General features: G+C 38.6%; 1 protein-coding gene across 3 annotated transcripts; it reads right to left on the bottom strand.

Moving 5' to 3' along the window:
• Positions 1-65: 65 nt before the first annotated feature.
• On the bottom strand, positions 66-20459 carry cip2a (cellular inhibitor of PP2A). 3 transcript variants are annotated; one of them, XM_042399330.1, is made up of 22 exons: positions 20439-20459; positions 17029-17131; positions 15608-15755; positions 14558-14670; positions 14103-14197; positions 13912-14008; positions 12174-12296; positions 11819-11964; positions 11601-11676; positions 9174-9413; positions 8242-8404; positions 8020-8167; positions 5191-5290; positions 4941-5059; positions 4377-4557; positions 3976-4050; positions 3462-3572; positions 2437-2633; positions 1558-1671; positions 1356-1438; positions 1027-1166; positions 66-407 (listed from the first exon to the last, which is right to left on the bottom strand). In XM_042399330.1, the coding sequence occupies exons 2-22, from the start codon at positions 17128-17130 to the stop codon at positions 282-284; spliced, it is 2697 nt and encodes an 898-aa protein (XP_042255264.1). In that variant the 5' UTR covers position 17131; positions 20439-20459; the 3' UTR covers positions 66-281. The 3 variants fall into 3 exon arrangements, with proteins under 3 accessions (XP_042255264.1, XP_042255266.1, XP_042255263.1); XM_042399332.1 differs by lacking the exon at positions 20439-20459 and adding an exon at positions 17603-17622; XM_042399329.1 differs by lacking the exon at positions 20439-20459 and adding an exon at positions 17352-17514.
• Positions 20460-23139: the final 2680 nt, after the last annotated feature.

Raw genomic sequence — 23139 nt, 5'->3', positions numbered from 1 at the left:
TTTTTTGGCGTTTGGCTCCAGAAAAACATATTATACTGGCTCACACTCACGACACAGACACAGAGTTATTTCATCTGGACACAGTACAAACACAGATTCATCTTTATTTACCAAACAATAAAAGACAAAGATAGATAACACAGACGTGACACGTACAAAGACACGTACAAAGATTTCAGTTTAGTAAACTTCATTAAGAAAATCAGGATCATAGTTTATTGAACTAATTTTAAAAACTCTAATTGTTTCCTCCGTCACTCATCTGCATGGTTTTCTGTTCCTCAGAGCGACAGGTTGACGTCATTCTTCATCTTGCCGCTGCTCAGGCTGTGGATCATGGCGATCATCTCCGAGTGTTTGTTCAGCTTCGCCTCCAGCTGACTCTTCTGCAGCTCCAGAGACGACACCTGGAAAACAGGAAGTTTTGTCAAACTTAACGGCAGGTTGTTTGACAACTTTCCTGCATTTTTCTCTTTGCTGCAGAAAGTTTTAATACATTTTTCAAGGTCAGTTATGCACTTCTCCACTGTAGTAGTCCGTTAAGGGTCTCCAGCAAAGAAATACGCTGGCATTAGTTTCATATTTATGTACAGACATGAGAGTGATATCAATCTTCTTGTTTTTTTTGGATTATCTTGTAGCTTCACTCTTGTAGCTCCGAGTTTAACTTCACAAAATTTTGGCACCAAATAACAACACAAAGACACCCAGAAATATCAGAATCTGACCTTGTTTAAGAGTTTGTTAGCAGAAGGAGCATAATCAGAACAAACTGCAAGAAAAACTCCAAACACACAGAATATTTTAAGGCCATAATGATGCCAGTTTCTTCTGGTTGGACAGCAGATTATCACAAACTAAAGTCTGAACTGATGCAGCAGTAAAAAAAAAACCTGTATGTCTGACCAGATCTAAATTTACAACAAGCATGTCGGGCTCTTTTGATGAACCTAAAAGTTGTAATGTTTTGAATGTACAATGAGACACTAGAAGCAGCTTTGTGGGTTTGTTGTATCTCTTCATTACCTTGCTGCTGGCTTCTTTCCTCGCCTGCTCCATCTTGTCGAGCTCCTTCCTCAAAACATCCACCGTCTCCTCCAGGTCTCTTTTCTCTTGATCTTTTTCTTTTCCCTTCTCTTCCTCCGCTCGCAATTCACCACGCAGACCTGACGGAAACAAGACAAAGCGTTCATCGACATGCTGAACCACCACACTGTCACTCCTGATGTGACCACCAGATGGCGCCAAAGTAAGAAGCTGAAATTCATCAAACTTGAAGTCATTCATGCAAAACACTGAATGGATCCCAGCAGCTGTGAGACTCATTTACACGCTGAGTTTATACGCCGACTGACCTGCAATGTCGCTGTTTTTCTGCTGCAGATCTGAATGGAGGGATCTGATCTCCTCCTCCTTCTCCTCCAACACTGACACCATCCTGAGAGAGAAAGAGACAGAATTCGGAGAAGGTGCTGCTATTACCTAAGAAATTACCTGCAGATAAATAAAAGTATTAAAACGTGTGTGTGTGTGTGTGCGTGAGTGTGAGTGTATTACTTGTCTTGTTGCAGCTGCAGTGCTTCGTGGTTCCTCCTCAGAGTGTCGCTCTGTTTGGTGAGGGAGATGTGAGCCGACTGCAGCTCTTTCAGCAGCCGCTCGCTCTCGTTGAACCTGAACAGGAGAACGACCTGTTACACACCTGAAATCAGCTGTTAATTCCAGTAAACCTGCACACACACCTGACAGTTTGTTACCTACAGTCTGAACCTCAGTAGAAGGTTTTATAGTGATTGTTCCTGTTTGGGTATTTGGTTCATTTAGGTTCACATTTTCAAATCATGTGTGTAGAAGTTTTATGTTATCATAGCATCTTATTCTGTTTCTTTGTACAAACAATATAGAAAATACTGGTGAAAACTGGTGCAGTTCACCAGTCATTCTTTGAGCTGCAATGAAACTACAACTGAGAATCAACAAAGTCTGAAACTAATTTGTCTCCAGTCTCTGTAGCTTCATCTCTGACTGATTGTACTGTTCTTCTCTGCTGTTTGTCCAGATTTCATCCCTTTTTGTGTGGCAGAAAACACTTTTTGCGACTGTTTAGATCAGTAAACGGGAAACGTGGATATAGGGAAGATCTCTGCTGTGCTGGATCAATGAGATGAGGGGAGAGAGAAATGTAACACTGTCTGGATTTCTGCAAAATGCAAAATATTGAATTTGAGCCCTTTTCTGAAACAGAAGATGCAAACAACTATAGAGTTTTGAGTTTATGTTTCTGTGAGAATGAGCATGAGAAACGTAACTTTGACACTGGTTTTGGTTGCAGAAATACTATTTTTTTGGTTTACAAAATACTGCATTAACATTTTACAGCCTTGTGTTTGATGTAGTTTCAGACTTTCACAGACTGACTTATATGAATGTGAATTTGACCTGCTGAGCAGTGCGTTGTAGGCTCCTTTGAGGACCTGGTGCTTCTCGGAGTCCTGCTGCAGCCTGGCGTTGTGCCGCAGCAGCTCCTCCATGTCGGCCTTGGAGCGCTCCTCTTCCAGCACCTGGCTGCCCAGCTCGCCCTGCAGATCCTCGCACCGACGCTCCGCCTCCTTCAGCAGACAACCCAGCTTACGAGCCTGCAGACAGGAAACCACGCAGAGAGGAAAACAACTGTCAGCAACAGGAGAGTTTAGGTGAGACTGACTGTGGTTAATTTATCTTATTTTAAAACTATTTGCTCTGGTTCTTGCTTTCTGGTTGCTCGGTTTGTTACAAAATGCCTTTATTGCATCTCATTAACTGCTCTTTTTCCTCATTTTTCTGTCTGTCTACTGTAAATTCTCAAACTAACATGTAATTAATGAGATCATAAATGTGTAATTTTAATATTAAGACTATTTTAATAACATTGTGAGTTCACCTACATTCTAGAAATTGATAAAAACTAAATAAAAGCTATAATGAGAGAAGGACAAACAAGAAGAACTTACAATGCAGCATCTAAATAAAAGTAAAGGACGAACTTTAGCCATATTCATTCCTGTGTCTACATTAAATTATTGTTATTTTTCTGATAATGGAATTTCAGACGATTAATACATCCAATAGTAGGGAGCCTCTTATAACGCAGGCCAATATAGGTCTGATGTTAATTAATGTACATATTAAAAAGATTAAATAAGGGTGTTTAAAAAAAAAAGGCTTACAATAAATAAATGTGTTATCTATTGAAGGGATGGTGAATGGTGTAAATATTGGTGCTGTATTAGAAAAATAAACATCAATCTAAAAAATATATATATATTTATTGTCATATTTTGTCACATTTTTGCATTTGCACTAATATAATTATCAGTTATCGGCCCTGAAATTCCATATCGGTGCATCTCCAGCTCTGATAGGTGTGTATGTGTGTATATGTGTGTGTGTGTGTGTATGTGTGTGTGTGTGTGTGTGTGTTTTACCTCGGCTTCGGCCTGAGCTTGTTGGAGGTGATACTGAGCGATGAGACGGTCGGCCTGAGAGAGAGCGAGAGCCTTCACCTCCAACGAGTCCTGCAGACGACTCTCTTTAGACTAACAGAAGAAGAAACAGAAAGATTTAACTGTTATTCTGCCAACCATCAAGACAATGTTAAAATGAAAGAGATTCACAACTATTACTGTCATTATCATTACTCTAAAGCATCATTTACAGTAATACTACTATCAGTATCAGTTTTTATGTGCCTACATTGGTGGTTACTGTGGCAAACAACCCGCAGCATGTTGGAGGTGATATTACTCTGCGATAAGTGGCTGTTGGTTGTATTTTTGTCATAATGATAGTGGAAAAACACTTGAAAATTAAATTTAATTACAACGACTAAACAAAAGGTGAAAATAAGGTTCACAGCAACAGGATTTATAGCAGGAAATGGAGGTATTTTTTTCAGTTTTTCTTACAGTAAAGAGGAAGATCAAATAATGTCTCATTTACCGCAAATGCCAAGAGTTTCTGTTCATAAACGTCGATGATCTCAGAGACATGTAAATCCTTCACTTGTTCCTGCAGCTAAAAACCACAAGAAGATATTAGTGTCAGACATTTTACACCCACAAAAAAAAAATTAGCAACTGAAAGCAGAAACTGATGAACATCAGTTCATTTTAATAATTCTACGGAATCAATCCAGATATAAAACATTTACATCAGAATTAAAGGACGATACCGCCAAGTGAGATTTTTCGCTCTACAGTGTACATTATATGTTAACACATCCGACTGTAAGCCTGTAGTTGAATTATCTAGTTTGTTTTTAATCACCAACTGACACATTATTTAAGCAGTTTCTTCCACTATTAAATATCAGTTGCCAGCATGAATTAAACACACTGTACCTCCAAACCGTTCTGTATCTTCTCTACCAGACCGTGGACGCTCCTGCTGGACGCACCGGAAGAGTCCGGTACGCTGCTGTTCGTCCTGGGAGGCGGGACTTCCTGCACTGCGACACGCTTGACAGACAGCTCGGCCTCTCTCTGGCGGTAGGCGTTGTTAGCGGCGATACTTTCTCCCAGACTTGAGAAATAAAGTTTGATTAATTAAATATCAACAGTACGTAAGGAAACTGGCAACTACTTTGTCCACATTTCAGGAGTTATATTTACCTTATTCACTTACCCAACAGCAGACATTAGGATTTTTTTCTATTAATCATTATTTTCAGTTGGATTATCTGAAATTGATCCTTAAAATACCAACATTGATTTTCAATCTCGGGGTCAAACACAATATATTTTACAACAGGTTGAAAACACAAATAAAACAGCTATTTTCACTTTCAAATAGTTACATTTAAAGCAGTTTATATTTTTCACTGTTTCCCAGATCTCCGTTTTTACTTTTTTAAGCAAATGATCTTAATAAAAACCAACAAGAATGATTTCCTGCAAGTGACTCACACCAGTGATGGGAAGTCTGGGAGGTGCGTGGCTTCAAACAACAGCGAGAGTCCAGTCTGCACACGTTCTCTGCGATGGGACGTCAGAGCCAGAGAGAGGGGAGTCACTATTCTCTGGTCCTGGTAAACACACAGAAAATAAAAAAGGTTAAAGAGGATATCTGAGGGAACCGCAGACACATTACAGACAGAAAATAAGATGAAGCACAGGTGGAGAAAAAGGTCGAGTCTTCATTGTGAGTGTTGTTTACCTGTAACATCCTGTAGAAGCTGGTCTCCATGTCCTTCACCTGCTGTCTCAGTTTGCTCATTAACTCCAGAGTCCTCAGCAGAGCTTCTGCACACACCTGACTGAAACAGACACACAAAATACACAACTGAGTCTTTATATACTAACGCTGCAGCAGTGGATGAAGCATTAAAATAAGTAAGAGTAGCAATACCACAGCACAAAATACTTCATTAAGCTTAAAGTTCTGCATTCACTGATTTCTTTGTCCACTTGTTTTCAGTAAAAAACACACTGTTTACTTACAGAGCAACATTATGATGAATGTTCACTCTCTTTTAGCTCTGTTTAGCTCTAAAACCACACTGTTTGTACAAGGTGTTTTGTAGAGTTTTTTCTCTGAAAACGACGCTATGAGAGACGCTGAGAGTGAACCAGAACAACAACGAGCTGAAACTCACTATAAAGCTCCGTAAAGCCGAGAGGAGCTGCAGAGTCACTGATAATTCTCTGTAGGTTCATCACTACAAACCACGACCAACACATTACACACTGACAGTTCGTATATTGATTTTTGTCTTATATACTATTGGATTATTATTGCTGACATACGAACATGTAAGCAGCATTTAATTATGTGTGGCAGAGCTAATTTTACCCATTTTATATACTGTTGAGTGTTTTAATTTACTGTACCTAAATAAATGTAGTGGAGTAGAAGTAAAACGTAGCATAAAAGAATCTCTGACTTGTACTCAAGTGCAGTACATGAGTAAAAGTACTACTACAACCAGTGAAAAGCTGTATAAACAATATTATCACAAGTTTCGTTTTCACAATGAATCATTAGTAAAGGTGACTTCTCTATGGGTGTCTAACTGATGTTATCAAGTTGGTAAAATCTTGCAGTGTTTCCCCTAGGTTGACTGGTTTGTAGCGGGGGTGGGGTGGGGGGGGCATATGACAGAGACTCATCAGCCACACACTTCTCGGTTCTACACTAAAATGAGAACTGCGGGTCCACCTTAAAAGTCAGTCCACCTTAAGTGAGCCTGGTCAAGTTAAGCTAACGCGGTGTTGCTAACTTCGGGGCTAACCTCCTTCGACACATGAGTATTTACTTGAGGAGCTGCAGCATTTATTAAGTGACACACTGTAGTCTGTACTCTACATTTACTGCCAGATTGACGACTTACTGCTAAATTTTTCCTCTGCTCCGCTCGCGCAACTACACGCGCACATTTACACACACACACGCGCGCGCGCACTGCCTTATTCCTTAACGGAGCAACGCTACTCTAGCAAAAACACGTACATGTCCTTTGAAGAACGAGGAGAGTGAGGATGAGGGTGTTGCACAGTGTGCGAGAGAAAATCATTAGTAGCTTGTTGACATTAATGATCGTCTGAAATTTTAGCAGCGGCGCTCATAAATTTTATGAATGTAAGGGAAACACTGTCTTGTTGACAGGAAACAGTTGTGGCATCGAGATGAACCACGAGCGATTTGTTCCATCACCTGAAACGCAACCACATCATATAAAAATGCTAAGCGGGTAAATAGTAACATCAGAAAACCCGCACCTGACTGGCGCCCCTCTCAGACGCAGCGTTTTATCACACATTGTCATTTTCGCAGGACACTTCATACACTAAAATGTCCCACAGATGTAGTGAAACAGCAGAAGCCGTAAATGTGTTTTTCAACCCAATTTAGCACCAAATGTCTAAAAGGGTTCTTGACTATTAAATATGTTAAATAAATGTTATTCCAAATCCATGACTTTCTGCTTATTAAGAATTAATTAAAGCTCCACAACAAGGATGGATGCCTACAGATATATCTTAATCAAGTTAAATGTGCCAATTAATTGTGATATTGATTTCAGGTGATTTAATAATCCCCAGCACTAATGGTGACACTCATCATTCTCCATTAGTGACATACGTGTTTACAGACAAAAATCAGGCTGCTCAACCTTAAAAATATAAATCAGTTATCTGCTGTTAAACACTCCTCATCCTCTGAGGAAGGCCACAGCCCAAAACACTACGGAAAAAATATTTTTAATAAAACTGTACAAACACTCAAGCCGCCTTTTCCACCCTGAGAACTGTACAAGTAACCATGTCTAGTTTTATTTAGGGCTTAAATTAATTATTATTATTCTTATAGATTAATTTTAATTAAACAATTAATTATTTGGTTTATAAAATTTTAATGAATGAATGATCATAATTTTCCAGAGCTCAAGGCAACGTTTTCAAATATCTTGTTTTCAACCAACAAATCAAAACCTGAAGATATTGAACTAACAACGATATAAAACAGAGAAAAGCAGCAAATTCTTGCATTTGAGAAGCTGGAACTAGAAAATACTCGGCTTTCATGTTTAAGAATTATTCAAACAATCAATCAAACACCAAAAGTAACTGTCTGTCAATAGACTGATCAATTAATCACCTAAGATTTATCTCAAATCTTTTTTAGAGACACATTTCAGTTCTTATGGACTGTCTACATCGGTTGTAAACATCAAATATTAATATTTTGATCAGCAAATAATCAATATCAATAATCATGTCTTATTGAGTAATGAACTATAAGAAGTTTGGCTTGTCAGTGACTCATCTGGTCTTCTATCGCTGCAAACTGCATCTAATATCAAACTAGGATCACAAAATACACCATTAAAAAGAAATGAAGATCCTTATTGATAAACCTCATTAATAAGTCTATCATACATCATAATATAAACATGTAAATAGTGATTATTAATCGTAATCACACTTTTAATTTCATGAGACCGTGATCACAATCCTGCTGGTCTCACCTACAGTACTCGCTCACCTGAGGTCGTTATCTGAGCCGGGAGGCAGGCAGGTGAGAGGGTTGTTGCTATGACAACAGGAGAAGAGGGATTCAACCTGAGAGAGGCAGAGCTGAGCGTTCACCTGACGGGACAACATGGATCTGGTGGAGTCCTCGGCGCACAGGAGTGGAAGAGTTAAGGCTTCAACATACAGACAGACACAAACAAGCAGCAGACCGACCGGGTCATGTGAAGGATATTTAGCAGCAGACCGGTGACGTGCGTGATGCGTTGGCAGTGTTTTCTTAGGTGAGCGTCTCCCTGTGCAGGATCAAGGCCCTTTAGCAGCCCTAACAGGACCGGGAGTAACATTTCCACAAAGCTCAGCACGCAATCAGACACACTGTCGGCTCCCAGCGCCTCCTGGAGAGAGAAAAGAGTAGATCAAAACTGCTGAAATATCAAATCAATTCAAAACAAGTGGCATCCTGGTGGCGTAAAGGTTCAAGAAAATAAATCGCAAGGTCATCTGTTCAAGTTGAGGCGAGGACCTTTGTTACATGTCATCCCTGCTTTCTCTCCTCTCATGTCTAGGTCAAATAAAAGCAAAACTACTGAAAGAAATATATATATTTTATATATCAACTTAAAACTTTAGAGGTAATTGACTTAGAAAAAGTCTCTGCATACGATGACACATTATCTTTCCACACTAACAGTGATAACGTTGCAAAGAAACTGAACCCAACATTACGTTTTTATTTTTGTTTTAAGAAATGTTTTCCCTTTGCAACAAGAATAAAATCTTGTTTAGTCTTGATTATGGTGACACTGTCCGCCATTCATCTGTGTTTCATTTTCAACGCTGGAACGAGAACTCATCACTGTAAATTATACTTGTTAATGTTGGATGGACCTCACTAAAAATGTGGAGAAAGGTTAAATGTACCTGTTTTCTAACACCTGTCAGAACACATCATCTAGGAAAAAAAATCTTCCCATGTGTCTGAGCTAACATTTGAGGTTAGACCACAATTCACTGACTGAGTCACTCCACTTAAAATGTTTCTAACTGACAGGGATTCAAATGTCAAACCTCTCCACTATGTTGCTGCTGCTGCCGCCGCTACACAAGAGACCAAATAAATTTCCTCTTTCGGATAATAAAGTAAAAGTTGAATTCCTGTCGTACCTCCAGCAGCTCATTCAGCAGCTGCAAAGCCTGCAACGAGCAGGATTCAGCGCCTTCCACAGGCGAGCTCAGCCACTGCACCAGAGCCAGCCCAGACTCCACCTTGCGTCCGCCGTCCAGTCCCGCCCCCTGCTCGTGTCCTTTAGCTTTGAGTTTGGGTCCCACTGGTCTGAAAACCACCTCGCACAACAAGGAGCGTAGACCTGAGACGCTGCACATAGCCAGGAGGAGCTCCAACACCTGCAAACAACAGGCAAAAAAAAATCTAAATGAACTTCATCTTGAACATAATTGTTCTCCGAAGCTCATCAGTACGCACACTGCTGATAAAGTTATGATCTGTCAGTAGCCTGTTTGCACATACGAGCCTTAAAATGGGTCAGAAAATGAGGAGAAAGAGGCATGAAAACCAAAATTAACTTTATTTGGTGCATGTTTCATTAACCCGTTCATGCATAGTGGTCACTACAGTGGACAGCTGTTCAAAAGTCGTTTTCTTATATATGCGTGGGGTTTTAATGGTATAGTTGCACATCAGCCAACACAGTGGACTCTAGTGTGTCATCCCATACATTTCTCAAAACCATAGACTGTAAAAGCTCAAAACCAAGATGGCCGCCTGCCAGCTGGAAATACTGAGCAGCTCAGGAACATCTTGCCAATCCTTCTATAGTTGTAGACCTTTGCAGGTAAATAAAATTTTGTAACATCAAGTAACAACTAAGGAGTAATACAATTGTAAAAATTACCAAGCATTGATTTTATGTTGGGAGAAGTTGGACAAACTCCTTGAAAAATGTGTGTTTAAAAAAATGAAGTTCAAATATTTTTTTTCATGCCTAAAGAGGAACAAAAACACTGACTGAGGTTATCATAATTCATGCATGAAAGGGTTAAACACTTATTTAAACTTCTCAGTAACACAGATTCATGTACTGCTGGAAGGTGATGACGACGGACTGGTTACCTCAAATACTGATAACGATACATCACAGACTGCACCGAGTTAATTACTGTATACTGACCTATAACCACCTATAAAGTTATATAATTATTATTCAGCTTTTTTTGGCCAAATCATATCATTTCATCGGAGTGCTACGTGGCTCGGTGCTCTTCTTGATTTGAATGCAGGAAATTTGATTTTTCTCTTCTGCTCCACAAAGGTAAACAGCAGCAGCTGTTTCTGTGTGTTTCTAAGGTCGAGTACCATGATTTAAGTTTGGAGTTGATATTAAATCAGAGTCATGTGTGATACTACACAATACATACTATCTACATGTAGAAATATACTTTTGTCAGCACAGAAGATAAAAAGTCATTTACCAACACACAGGTACAAAGGCCTGGATGATGATGTTTACAATATTTTGATATTAGTGCCGATACAATAACTACAATAAGTTTTAATACCGACTACAGCTGATGAATCCAGTAGTTGATTGACAGTATTGAAAGTAAATTAGCAACAGCTGTAGTAATGAATTCATCTTTAAGGTATTTTTTAAGGAGAAAAAAAAAACCCAAACATTTTCTCTTTTTGGTCTGAGAAACTGTGGTGAGGATTTACCACAATGTTCTGACATATCATAGACCAAAACAAATGATTGATTCAAATTCAAATTGATAATGAAAGTAACTGCAGGTGAGCTAAAGAAGACCTATAGTCGAAATGCAGAAATGTATGGATGTGTGTGTGTGCCGACTAATACTTGCTAATGTTAACAAAACTATATAATTTTGATGCCTTACTTCATAAGTTTTTTGTAAACATGACTACGTGCTGAAATTTGATTGTGGTGGCCTGTTAGTAAGCGGTACAGTCAGAGGGCTTGGTGGTTATTAAATCCAGTAAACCACACGACAAAACATTTACTGGCACTACACCTGCTATGACATAATAAAGACAAAAACAACCGCAAGAAAGGTCAGTGGTGACATCGGCGCCCCCAAAGGCTGAGTCCTCTAGTCTACTCCCTTTACACCTACGATTGCACAGCCACACACAGCTGCAACATCACTATGAAATTCACAGATTCACAGATGGTGGTGGTAGGCGTGATCTCCAATAGCAACGAGACAGCCTATAAGGACAAGGTGGAGGTTCTGTCGTCATGGTGGACACACAACAACTTGGACTTGAATGTCTCCATGGTGGTAGACTTCAGGACGGAGAAGCAGAGGATGCTTGCTCTTTGCCATATTTCTTACTTGTTTTAATTTTACCATGTACATATAGATTCTGTGATATTCTGTTATTTTTCCCTGTATGTACCTTTATATTTTTTATGCTGTTATGTAGCTTTACGTTTGCTATTTTCACAGTTGTCGGAGTTTCATTTCACAGCTGTTGTACATTTACACTTATGCACGTGACAAATAAACCTCTTGAACCATTAATCTTGTTTCCGCTTTGTCTCAACTCACCTTGGCTGCAGGGTCTGGGTCTGTTGATTGCAACAGTCCTAAAACTCGTGACACGCATGCTGAGAAGTGCTGATACCTAGAAGTGTTAAAAAAAAAAAAAAAAGAAAGAAAAAGAAAGTGTTTCAGTGATATTTTGAGACCAGCGGAGCCACAAGTGAACAATGTGTGTATAAGTGTGTGTGTGTGTGTGTGTGTGTGTGTGTGGCAGAGGGGGGTACCTAGTGAGGCAATCTGCTATCTTAGGGCTCTTCAAGAGGTCAACCAAAAGGTCAACCGAGTAATTTCGTGTCGGAGTACCATCGCCGTTCACAATGATGTTGAATACAAGCTGGAAAGTCTGGTAGATGTTCCTTGCGTCAAAGAGCTGAGGGAGGAAACACAAACGGAGAAGATGAACAAGGTGTACTCACGTCAAGCAACTCATCCTCAATTAGTTCATTCATTTATTTTTAGATAAAAACTGAAGTGAAAAGAGGAACAGAAAGGACACAAACAGTTATTTGTGCTGTTGAGGACTCTTGAGAGGCCCCCTGTAGTGTGAGAAAATTTCGCTGGCGAGTGTTTCCCACCTACCTTCTCTCCAACCTTCTCATTCAGAGTGAGGCTGGCCAGTATAGACAACGCGAAGACCACCACAGTGAGACTGTTGTGAGCCAGAAAGTTGATCAGTGTACGGTAGAATGGCTTCACGTTATCCTACAAGAAAACAAACACACACACACATACACTGTATAATACACAGGTCAGACATTTTAAAACGAGCCACGAGCTGATAATGTTTATGTTGTGGATGACTTAAACAGATTCCCTGTTCCACAAATATAATGTTTGTCATGTGGAAATAGCTTGTAAGAAGCTGGTTAGGATAAATATGTGTCAACCATAAAAAAACTTGTTCCATATAGTTTTTTTATTTTTGTGAAGAGGTTGTTGTAGTTTGTATATTTGTTCAAGTCAAATGCTTCACATTGAAGCCTCTTCAAGATTAAATACTTTACTGCAATTTCAACGTACAGTAGTTGATAGGAATTTGCTTCATCAACAAAAAAACAAACAAAAAAAACTGAAGACATCACTTACAGTAACAGCACTGAGACATAAAACAAACAGTAAAAAGATAAAATGACCACAGTCAACAAAAACAACTAGAAGTTTTAAACATGTAAACTTACTACCGATTGATGAATCAACAGAGCTTTAATCTGCAACTATTTTCAAAACTGAATAACTGTTTTAGTGATTTTTTTTAAGCAAAAATGCCAGAAATTTGCTGGTTGCAACTTTTCAAATGTGAAGATTTGATGTTTTTTCTTTGTCATACGTGATAGTATGATTCAATATGTTTGAGGTTTGGACTGTTGATTAGACAGAACAAGATGTCTGATGAAATCATCTTTCACTTTGAATTTTAACAGGTTTTTATAACCACTTCCTGACATTTATAGAGAAAATGATTAATAGAAAAGATTAATCAATAATGAAAATAATCTTAAGTTGCAGCCGTACACCAAAGACACATGTTTTCATGGCATTTGGCACAAGGCTGATGTTAATTTTGAACTGAATTGCTGTGCTGAAAAGTAAAAAGAAAAAGAAATCTTCATGTTGTCAAGATGTTAATCTAAAGCTCTCCAGACACGTTTTAAAACATATGAAAATACTCTTCTTTGAATAATATGTCTGATATGGTTTTTCCAAGTTGCATTACCTAGTTAGAAATTCTATGAAAATGCAAAATATGTTTTACTGCTGGATACAAGATGTCTCCTCCTTCACTGAGACATCTCAGTGTTTGTGCTCTGGAGGCTTCAAGTTTCCACATCACACTTGTGTAAGTTGCATACTGGACTACGATTGGCTCCAAACTAGTTGTAATGTCACAAATCCTGCTTATAGATACACGTGTTAAAATGAGATGTAAGGTTGAGCTCAGAGGAACTTTCCTCTTTCTACAGATGAATGTGAAAACAAACTCTGCACAGAGAAGAGAACAAACATCCAATAGTTTTGAGTGGAGGGGAATTTAAATTATAGCAATGCTTCATTTTTTAATGTAACTGTTCCAAAGAGCTAGCCTATCTGTTGGTGCTATTATGCACAAACGTTTTGTTAAATAGTAGAATTCTAAATTGTAAGATTTGTCAAACACTGTTTCCTGCTTCACATTTTAAAAATACTTTGATCAACATGTTTATATCGCTTTTGTTTCAGCTCGCAACTCCGATGTGAACCTGTGATAATGTTAAATAAAACAAGTCTCACCCTCAAACATTGACGGACATCCTGTGTTAGTGATACAGCAGACACTCACCAGAGACTTGATGTGACTCTGCACTGAGTGGTTGTCACGACAGAGATTGGCCATAAGGCCGAGGCACGGCATGATGATGTCCTCATTGTGAGATTGACTGTGGCAAAAGATCCGAGGTGGTATGGTTAGTTGAATGGCAAACATACGCAGTGGTTCTTTATTTATATCATGCTGGTAGATGTGGTTCTTACATGTTGGTCATGAGAAAAGTGATGAGCTCATGAATGTAGTTTGTAGAATGGAAGACGCGAGTGTTGTAAGTCACTTTCTGCAGCACCTGGAGACACTAAAAGATACAAAAAACAACATTATAACAACAATCTGTTCCTGAAATTAACATGCAGAGATCTGAGCTGTTACTGGCTTAAAATTATTTAATAACTGCACCTCAACAGTGACTAACTGTAGCTTTATCTACTGTCTTTCAATTTTTAAATATTTAAACATGGAAAGGTATTTGTTTACGAGGTAATCAAACACTACATATTACCATCAGGATTTTTTAGAGACAACCTTATCTCAAAGCATTTTTACAGCACGGTGCCTAAAATGTATATTTAAAGTATGCTGTACACAGAGGAGTAAGCAGTCATATTCTTGCAATGTGTCTGCACTGACTAATAACAGACAGCAGTGACGGACTAACCTGCAGTACTAGAGGCTCGCCTGGTGTGGCGCTGTGCCGGTGGATGACAGACGCCAGGGTGCTGGTGAGGTTGTAGCTGCTGTGGAGCATCTCTCGACTTTCGTCATCACAGGCTGAACGAGAGAGCATGACGGTGGGGAAAAATACAAAGATAATATACCAGAAAGAGCTGCTAGTTCAGTTTTCTGCCACATCCTTCCTCAGTGTTGCTTTCAACTCTCACACTGTCTTCTTAAAGCAGTCTTTCTAAAGAAGCACTGTACAAGAAGAATTTGGAGATAATTTGTAGGTACTAAATAGGTGAGCTTGCAGTTTGTCAAGTGACCCCCGACTCTACTTTTTCTTTGTCTTTGCACACTCTGTGACTGTCACACAGGCTCAAACAGCGTAAACGTTATGGTTTGATGTGATCTGTGATCAGACAGGTGTTTATTGTCTACTGAGGATGAGAAGATCTTTACCTGAGGTGTTTTAACCCAGTATTTCCACAGTGGTGGACATATTGTACAGCTCACACAGTGAAGAAGAGAACAGAAGGGCCATGTTTGTAGTTTTGATTTTAAAAAGTTGTGGAAATACTGGATTTAAAAGTTGGTTTCACCACTTGCAAAGATATTCACATTCCTGGGAAGATAGTTAACACCTGACCTGTGTGATCATAATAATACCTTGGAGGATGCAAACCGATGTCAGATAACAGGTAAAAACATAAGATTTATATTTCCCCTATACATGAAGGTTTGTGCTGAGAAGCCTGTGTGAGAGAGTCACAGAGTGTACAGAGTGCCAAAGTAGAGAGACAATACTTCATATGAACCAGCTGATTTGATGGTTTCCAGTGAGGTGAGACCTTGAACCTAGCAGCAGAGCAAGGGTTGTCTAATGGCTGCGTAAGATCCTATTTGTGTGCATCTGAAATCTATTGTGAAAAAAAAGCTACCTGGGTGACAACTAAGCGAGCAAATCGCCAACGCAAAATATTGCCAAAGCATTTATATTCTGTTAAATGTGTTATGTGAAAGGGTGAATGTGTAAACTGGTTCACTTTACCAAGTTGTGTCAGCAGGGAGATGATGGAGCTCCTCAGGGCAGGACTAGTGTGCAGGTTTCCAACCAGCTCCACCAGCTCACTCACACACTCACTGGGCAGAACCTGACCCGAGGACAGCAGCTGGTCCCATTTAAGGCCTGAAACCTCCTGCAAACATACACAACATGAATATATATGTACACTACTGACACTATGGGCTGCATAGGCATACATTTACAAAGTGATGGTGTTGATTTGTCCCTAAAAACTTTCAATAAAGCTTAAACATCCGTGCCAATATTTTGGCTTCTAACCACAAGTATGAAACAGATTATTTGGGTTTGAGAACATCTGCAGTGTTGTGTGTTTGCTACAGACAGGCACAGTCAGCTGCTATGTGGGACAACTTCAGAATTGCTCAACATAACCTCATCCGTCACTCATCCTCATTGCAACATGAATTTCTTTGTAGTTATTTAGCCAGAAAACCAATTTATGCATTTCGAGGTAAAGACCGTCAAGTAAGGAGAAGTAGATTGTGGCTACTGTATGTACGTCACCACTTGTGTTTTGTAATTTGTTTATGTGCTTTCAGTTCTGTTGTTGTGTTTTTACCTCACCATAACCTCTGATTTACAGGTTCACAATTTTTCCAAGTCTGTCTTACAACAACAGTAAGGAGCCCAAATAAACAGTGAAACCTGTTTTTCTTGCTGTAATCATTCCTCCTGTTCATACTGACCATTAGAAGATCCCTTCATAATACACTTACAATGTACGTCTGACAAGTAGGCATATTTTTATTGCATGTTGTGATTATTTTCTATTGAATACTGAAGTTTGCCACCAGCTGTGCATAGATCTGAATCAAACAGTGACTTGTAAGAATGACATTAAGCACATCTGTCCCAGTGGTGCTATCCACAGTACTGAAAGGAAAGTTTAATTCTGGCATGTTAACCTGCATTTACGAAGCTTTAGCTTTTAACCTTCTGTTTATATATATATATGATCACATCTCCTGTGTGTCCGGATGAGGAAAGGACGAGGCATGAACTTGACATCACATCACTGAGAGTGAAAATATCATGCTACTTGATAAATTAAATTTAAAAAATGGCTTAAAATATTCCTGCAAATGCAGTAGTCAAGTTCAAGTTTTGTAATTGTTTTATTAAAGTTCATAATTATTTTATAAATGTTACTGTAACAGCTGCAAGAAACAGCCCAATATACTTCATAGTCTATATAGGCCCACTGTAGTTCTGATTTATTTTCATGAATAGAAACAATTCAAAAACATCCCACCTCTGATTTTTTTCACAAATCGCACCCTGATTATATAATCGTAGCGTTAAAATATGATACACACGTCTCTGGTCGCAGGTAGGCTGTCAACAAGCGCCATCAAGTCAGACCAGAGGCAGAAAGTAGAGCTCACCTCCACTTGTTTCTGTAGCTGCGCCGCGGTTTGTGCTGTTCTGCTGCCTGTGTACTGCTGGATAGCCAGCAACAGAGACTTCAGACACGTAGTCATGTCCATCCTGTGGTACAAAACAGTTAGACAACATATTAACTCCCCAAATTAACGTTTAAAGCAAAGTTTAACAACGTCCATCTTCAACCTCTAACGGCTAACACCAGCTAGCAACCTTCTCTTACAGTTTCATGACAACAGCTTTAATTCACGAGTTTATTAAAACCGTTAGCCGCTGTTCATGTATTAAGAACATTAGTTACATGAGACATTAATGTGTTTGTTACCTGCAGACTACCTATTGAGGTTTTCTTTCTCTAAGAAACATCAACAACAACAACAACAACCGGCAATACAACAGCAACTTGCTCCCGCTTGGAGCTTCGAACAGGAGAGGAGCGGACCATGTACGAGAAAGGGGAGCTTAAACGTACTTCTATGAAGTTAATACTGATTCATGTACAATATAGACTAATAAATTCTAGTACTAGATAGGTTGCTGTATTAAATAAAATAACATGTAAAAGTTTACTTGTACGTTTTTGATCAATTATGGGAACTGAAATTGTGTCCCCCCTTTTAGAAGTCTTGGACGAAGCCATGCTAGAAATGACGTAATGCGAGGGGTGGAGCAAAACCAGCCCTAATAAAATAAAATAAAAACAAACAATAAAAATAACAAGAACAAAAAAAAAATACAATAAATAAAAAATAAAAACAAAATACATTGAAATAAAAACAAAAAAAACAATCAATTAAAATTAAAAACAAATACAATAAAATTAAATAAGGGTGTTTTTTTATTTTAATCAGTTTGATTTATATTTAACATGATTACATCAGATAAAAGTCAGTCCCAAATAATAATAAAAATAAAGACTTAAAAGAGTGATATTTTTGATTTGAAAAGTTGTGTACCTTCTTGGTGAAATGTTTTATTTGTAGACTAATTTAAGATATTTTGTTTTTAAACCATGTCACTATAGTTTATTTGGTACACCTGTACAGTCTAATGCAATTACAGTCAAGAGTCTTGCAATAAATCCTGCTTTCATAAAGTTTAGCAGATTCAGTTTGTTATTGTAATGCACTGTAACACTTTGTCCAAGGAAGTGTTACAGGAATGATGCAAAAACATCACAAAGCTATATCTATTGCAGGACTGTTGTGTTGGATTGCATTAGATTTTACAGGTGTGTCTAATAACCTAGAATTTATTTATTTATTTATTTATTTGTGTATTAGAAGTCAAATATCCCAACTGCTTTCAAGGGAAGTGTTTTCAAAAAGGAAGAGCTCGGGAACTAACAAAGTTCTGACTGATACATTTTTGAAGTTCATATTGATACTTGAGAGTTTTAAAAAACTAATTTAATGTTCATTTAGCTGATATTTGTTTTTGTGGTTTTGTTTTTACATAAATACATAACATTTTTGATACCTTGTGGAACAAACTTTTCTGCACTCTCAGGTGGACAAACTAACAGTAACAATCTTTTTTTAAAAAAACAAGCATATCTATACGGCAATGTCATTACTTTTTTTTTTTACAAAATGTATGTTTTTAGCATTTTGTCTTTATTAGCAGAGATGCAGACAGAAAACAAAAGGGAGGGAAAGGGAGATATGACATGCAACACTGGACTCAAACCAGGGCATTGCAGTTATCTTGTATGTGGACCTCTGTCTTGAATCAGCAAGTGTGTCAGTCTGGCTTTATGAAACCCAAACAAAATGTAAACTATGAATGAACACATGCTCCTTTATGGATACTTTCAAGTATCACATGGTAATCACACGTTCCTCAATTGAATTTCATTAATTCAAGATTTGTTGCTTAAACTTGACTGATGGATGGTGAATGTACAGGGCTGCTTGAAAGTTTGTGGACTCTTTTTCTATTTCTACATAAATATGACTTAAATGTGATCAGATATTTACACAAGCCAACAACTAGATAAAGTGAACTCGATTAAACAAACAAGACAACGCTTCTGGTAACTGTTTATCAGCTCTGCACATCGGCTCATTCCTCCTTACAGAACAGTCTCAACTCAGGGATGTTGGTGTGCTTCTTTGCATGAACTGCCTGCTTCAGGTCCTTCCACAGCATTTCTACATTCCAAAACATTATCTTTCTTCTAACCATTCTTTATTAGAGCGACTTGTGTGTTTAAGGTCAATGTCTTACTACATGACCTACTTTCTGTTGAGCTTCAGTTCAAAGACGGATACTTTGACATTTTCCTGTAGAATGTGCTGGTACAACTCAAAACTCGTAGCTCCATCAATGATTGCAAGCCGTCCTGGTTCAGAGGCAGTAAAGCAGTCCAAACCATGATACTACCACCACCATGTTCCACAGATGGGATAAGGTTCTTATGCTGGAATGCAGTGTTTGCTCATCTCCAAACGTAATGCTTCTCGTTCAAGCCAAAACAGTGCAATTTTAGTCTCATCCATCCACAGAACATTTTTTCCAGTCACCTTCTGGTCTATCCATATTGTCTTGAGCGAACCGTAGACGGCAGTAATGCTCTTTTTAGAGAGTCGTGGCTTTCTCCTTGCATGTCTGCCATGCACAATATTGATGTTCAATGTTCTCCTGATGGTCAACTCATGAAATTTGACTGTAGCCACTGCAAGAGAGGCTTTTAGTTTCCTAGACGTTACCCTGGGGTCTCTTGTGGCCTCCCAGGCTATTACACGCCTGCTCTTGGTGTGATCTTTGTTGTTCAACCACTCCTGGGGAGGGTAACAATGGTGTTGAATGTATTCCATTTGTACACAATCTGCCTGACAGTCGACTGGTGGAGTCCAAACTTTTTAGAAATGGTTTTGTAACCCTTTCCAGCCAGGTGAATATCAGCAACTCTTCTTCTAAGGTCCTCAGAAATCTCCTTTGTTCAAGCCATGACACACTTCCACAAACCTGTGTTGTGAAGCTCAGAGTTTGATAGTGAAGTCCCAGATTTCTCTTCTTTAAATAAGGCAGGGCCTCCCAGACTCACACTTGATTGTCATCCCATTGATTGAAACACCCAACTCTAATTTCCCCTTCAGATGAACTGATAATCCTAGAGGTTCACAAACTTTTGCCATGCACAAATATGTAACATTGGCTCATTTTCCTCAATAAATAAACAAACAAGTATAAGGTTTTTATCTCATTTGTTTAACTAATGTCTCTTTATCTCGTTTTATGTCGTATTTTTGCAGATATAGAGCAGATTTTACAGGGTTCACAAACTTTCAGGCAGTATGGGAGAATGGGGTCAATAGAGCCAGTGCGTAAAATGAGCCACCCCCTTTATCTAGGTAACCATGAGCAAAAGTAATCATGTGACCACAAATTAAGGAAGTATAGTTCTTACTCAATCCATCTTGGACTCAAGCACGTGGAGAGAGTGGTCAGCAAAACAGAGCAAAAAAAATGATATTTGTCATGACAAGTGAATTCATCATGTTACTAAAGTTATCAGTCTTGTATCTAAATTAAAATAGATAAGTTTTGGACATTATTACATGTTAATTTAAGTCAGTGTAAGCTACAAAACAAGGTCATAAACTCAGCATAACTGTAGCTCTGAACCACTGTGTCAGGTGGGGAAGCAGGAGTGGACCCTGGGAGTGATTGGCTGAGGGAAACACAGGAAGCAGGGCAGGGCTGACGAGACTGATACAGGGCAGGTGTGGGAAAGACACAGAGCAGAGCAGGACTAACGAGGGTGAAGCAGGGCAGGTGAGGAGGAGTACATGAACACTCAAGGGAAACACAGAAACAAAACCAAAACCCAAAAAACACAATACTCTAAATACAACCCACACCAACCTGTCCAAGAACCATCATGAGCCCAAACTAACGTACGCAACACACCTGGCTAAACAACAAAAGGCAATCCAAACCCACCACCCAAGAAAACCCATGTGACCCGAAGGACTAAACAGAAGTGCAAACCAGGAGACCCCAAAGAACACAAGAACATAAAAAGACCAAAAAACACACGTCCAGGCAGGGTGTGACACACTGTGTGAAACAGTTTTGTCAGAATGGAGGTTGTGGAGTAAAACGTGCCAGTGGCGTTGGGGAAAGTTGAGTCAATGGTTCAATTTACCTCCAAAAATTATTTTCTGATATTCTAGAGACTAGAGACCCTGTTCGTGTTTGATCCCTGTTACAAGTGCTACAATGTTGATGAATAAATACCTAATTGTTGACTAATGTTGAGTTTAAGCCACACACAAACATGCTGTAGCTACAGACGGGTGACAAATTAAAGGAAAGCCAACATAAAGGGTCTTAGTAAGGTGTTGGACCACCAGAACAGCATCAATACACCTTGGTGTTGATAAAAAAGATATGCCCTCATTTGGTGTTTTGATGATGGTGGTGGAGAACGCTGTCCAACACATCGGTCCAAAATCTCCCACAGGTATTCAAATAGGTTGAGATCTGGTGACTGCGAAGGTCATAGCATATGGCATATGGCTCTAATCAGGATAGAAATGTTTCATCCTAGGATGAAGCTGATCACTCACAACTACTTTGTATTGATTAGCAGTGACCCTTCCCTCTGAGGGGACAAGTGGACCCAAACCATGTTAGCAAAATGCCCCCAAAAGCATATCAGAGCCCCCAGACCCCCTCACTGTAGGGGTCAAACATTCAGACCTGGACCAGTTTTTCCTTTAATTTGTCACCTGTCTGTATACAAAAAAGCACATTTACACACACATACTTTCTGTAGTTAACACTCAAAGATCACAGTTTAATCTTTACTGAAAATGTTGAGGTGACATGTTGACCAACAAGACACAAACATATGGTTTTACTTAAAAGTACAAGTTTTGCCTTTCTTAAATTGATGGCATTAATAAAGTTCAAAATTATTTTTAATTTCATAATTAATTTGTTGATTTTGTGTAATTTTTATATCAGTATGTAATGGTAGCACTATTTTCCTATAGAGCACTCAATTTACCCCATCCCCATGCTCAATTTACCCCTACCATAGGGTAAGTTGTGCCATAGGACTAACTTTTTTTGATGGGTCATTATTCTAAAACCATAATAATTAGATAACTTGTTTTAATTTCCATGGGTAGACAACAACCTGAGGTATATATAGTAACTATTATTTGAAGCAAATACATTTTCATTTTGCAGTAAAATCATCAAATGTAAAAAGTGGCTCATGTTATCCCGTTCTCCCCTACTGGTTATGTATATGTGTAGTGTAAATGCATTGTATCTGTGTGTGGAAACTGTGGTTAGACTATATTTATAGTCTTCAAACTCAATACTGAGTTTTTCCACTTCTTTTTCACGTGTCTTTGTTGTTGTCCTCTGCACTCGTTCAGCCAGACGTTGCACACAATGTAAACTGAATAAAGAAATGAATAAATGTGCAATATTCTCTGAACCTCACAAAAGACGAAGTAAATGTCCAAAAGGTTTTATTCTACCTTGGGTTAAAAAAAAAAGCATTTTAAGTTTAAAAACTGTCAGTTACGAAGCAGCTTGAAATGAGGAGGTGTTAAAGCAGACAGGATGTGTGGTTTTTGTCCGTACAGACAATGGTACAGAGAGCAGTTTGGTTTAGTATTTGGACTGCATGCATCTTACGAAAATAGATTTTAAAAAATCTCATACAAGCCATGTTTCAGTTGTGGAGTTTTAATTGCACAGAATACTCACAAGGAGCCACAATAGATTATAAAAGTAACACAATTAAAACCAGTGAAGAAAATAATATTTACAGAGGGTGTGAATATTTACAATGTGAGGAAGAAGTCAAGTGAGGTCTTTGCCTCCTTTAAAATAAAAAAAATCAATTGATACAGAATATTTCCTCCATTCTAGATGTCTGCAATAATAGCAAGTAAAAATGTAACTAAAATAAAAGTTACTGCAGAGCGATTTCTCAACAGGGCTAAATAAAAGTCATAAGTGCATGTTTTATCAGTACAAGACAGACACCCAGAAGTGACAAGTTGATGTGATGTTATCTCTCTTTGCTTTGCTCACTAAAAGTTTACAGGAAAGGAAGAACAGAGCATCTAGGCAGAAGTCAA

The sequence above is a fragment of the Thunnus maccoyii genome, chromosome 21, assembly GCF_910596095.1.
Source record: "Thunnus maccoyii chromosome 21, fThuMac1.1, whole genome shotgun sequence".
Lineage (NCBI taxonomy): Eukaryota > Metazoa > Chordata > Actinopteri > Scombriformes > Scombridae > Thunnus > Thunnus maccoyii.
Note: the sequence above shows the minus strand (reverse complement) of the source record. Positions and strands in the feature narration are given on the sequence as shown.

Bases quoted from the DNA above. Each gene is read 5' to 3' on its own strand.
- cip2a (XM_042399330.1), bottom strand. From the start codon at position 17,130: ATGGACATGACTACGTGTCTGAAGTCTCTGTTGCTGGCTATCCAGCAG. The intron at 14,671-15,607 runs GTAAAGTGAACC...TCTCTCGTTCAG, and splicing joins CTCCCTGCTGACACAACTTG to CCTGTGATGACGAAAGTCGA. The intron at 14,009-14,102 runs GTAAGAACCACA...CTTTTGCCACAG, and splicing joins ACTTTTCTCATGACCAACAT to TCAATCTCACAATGAGGACA.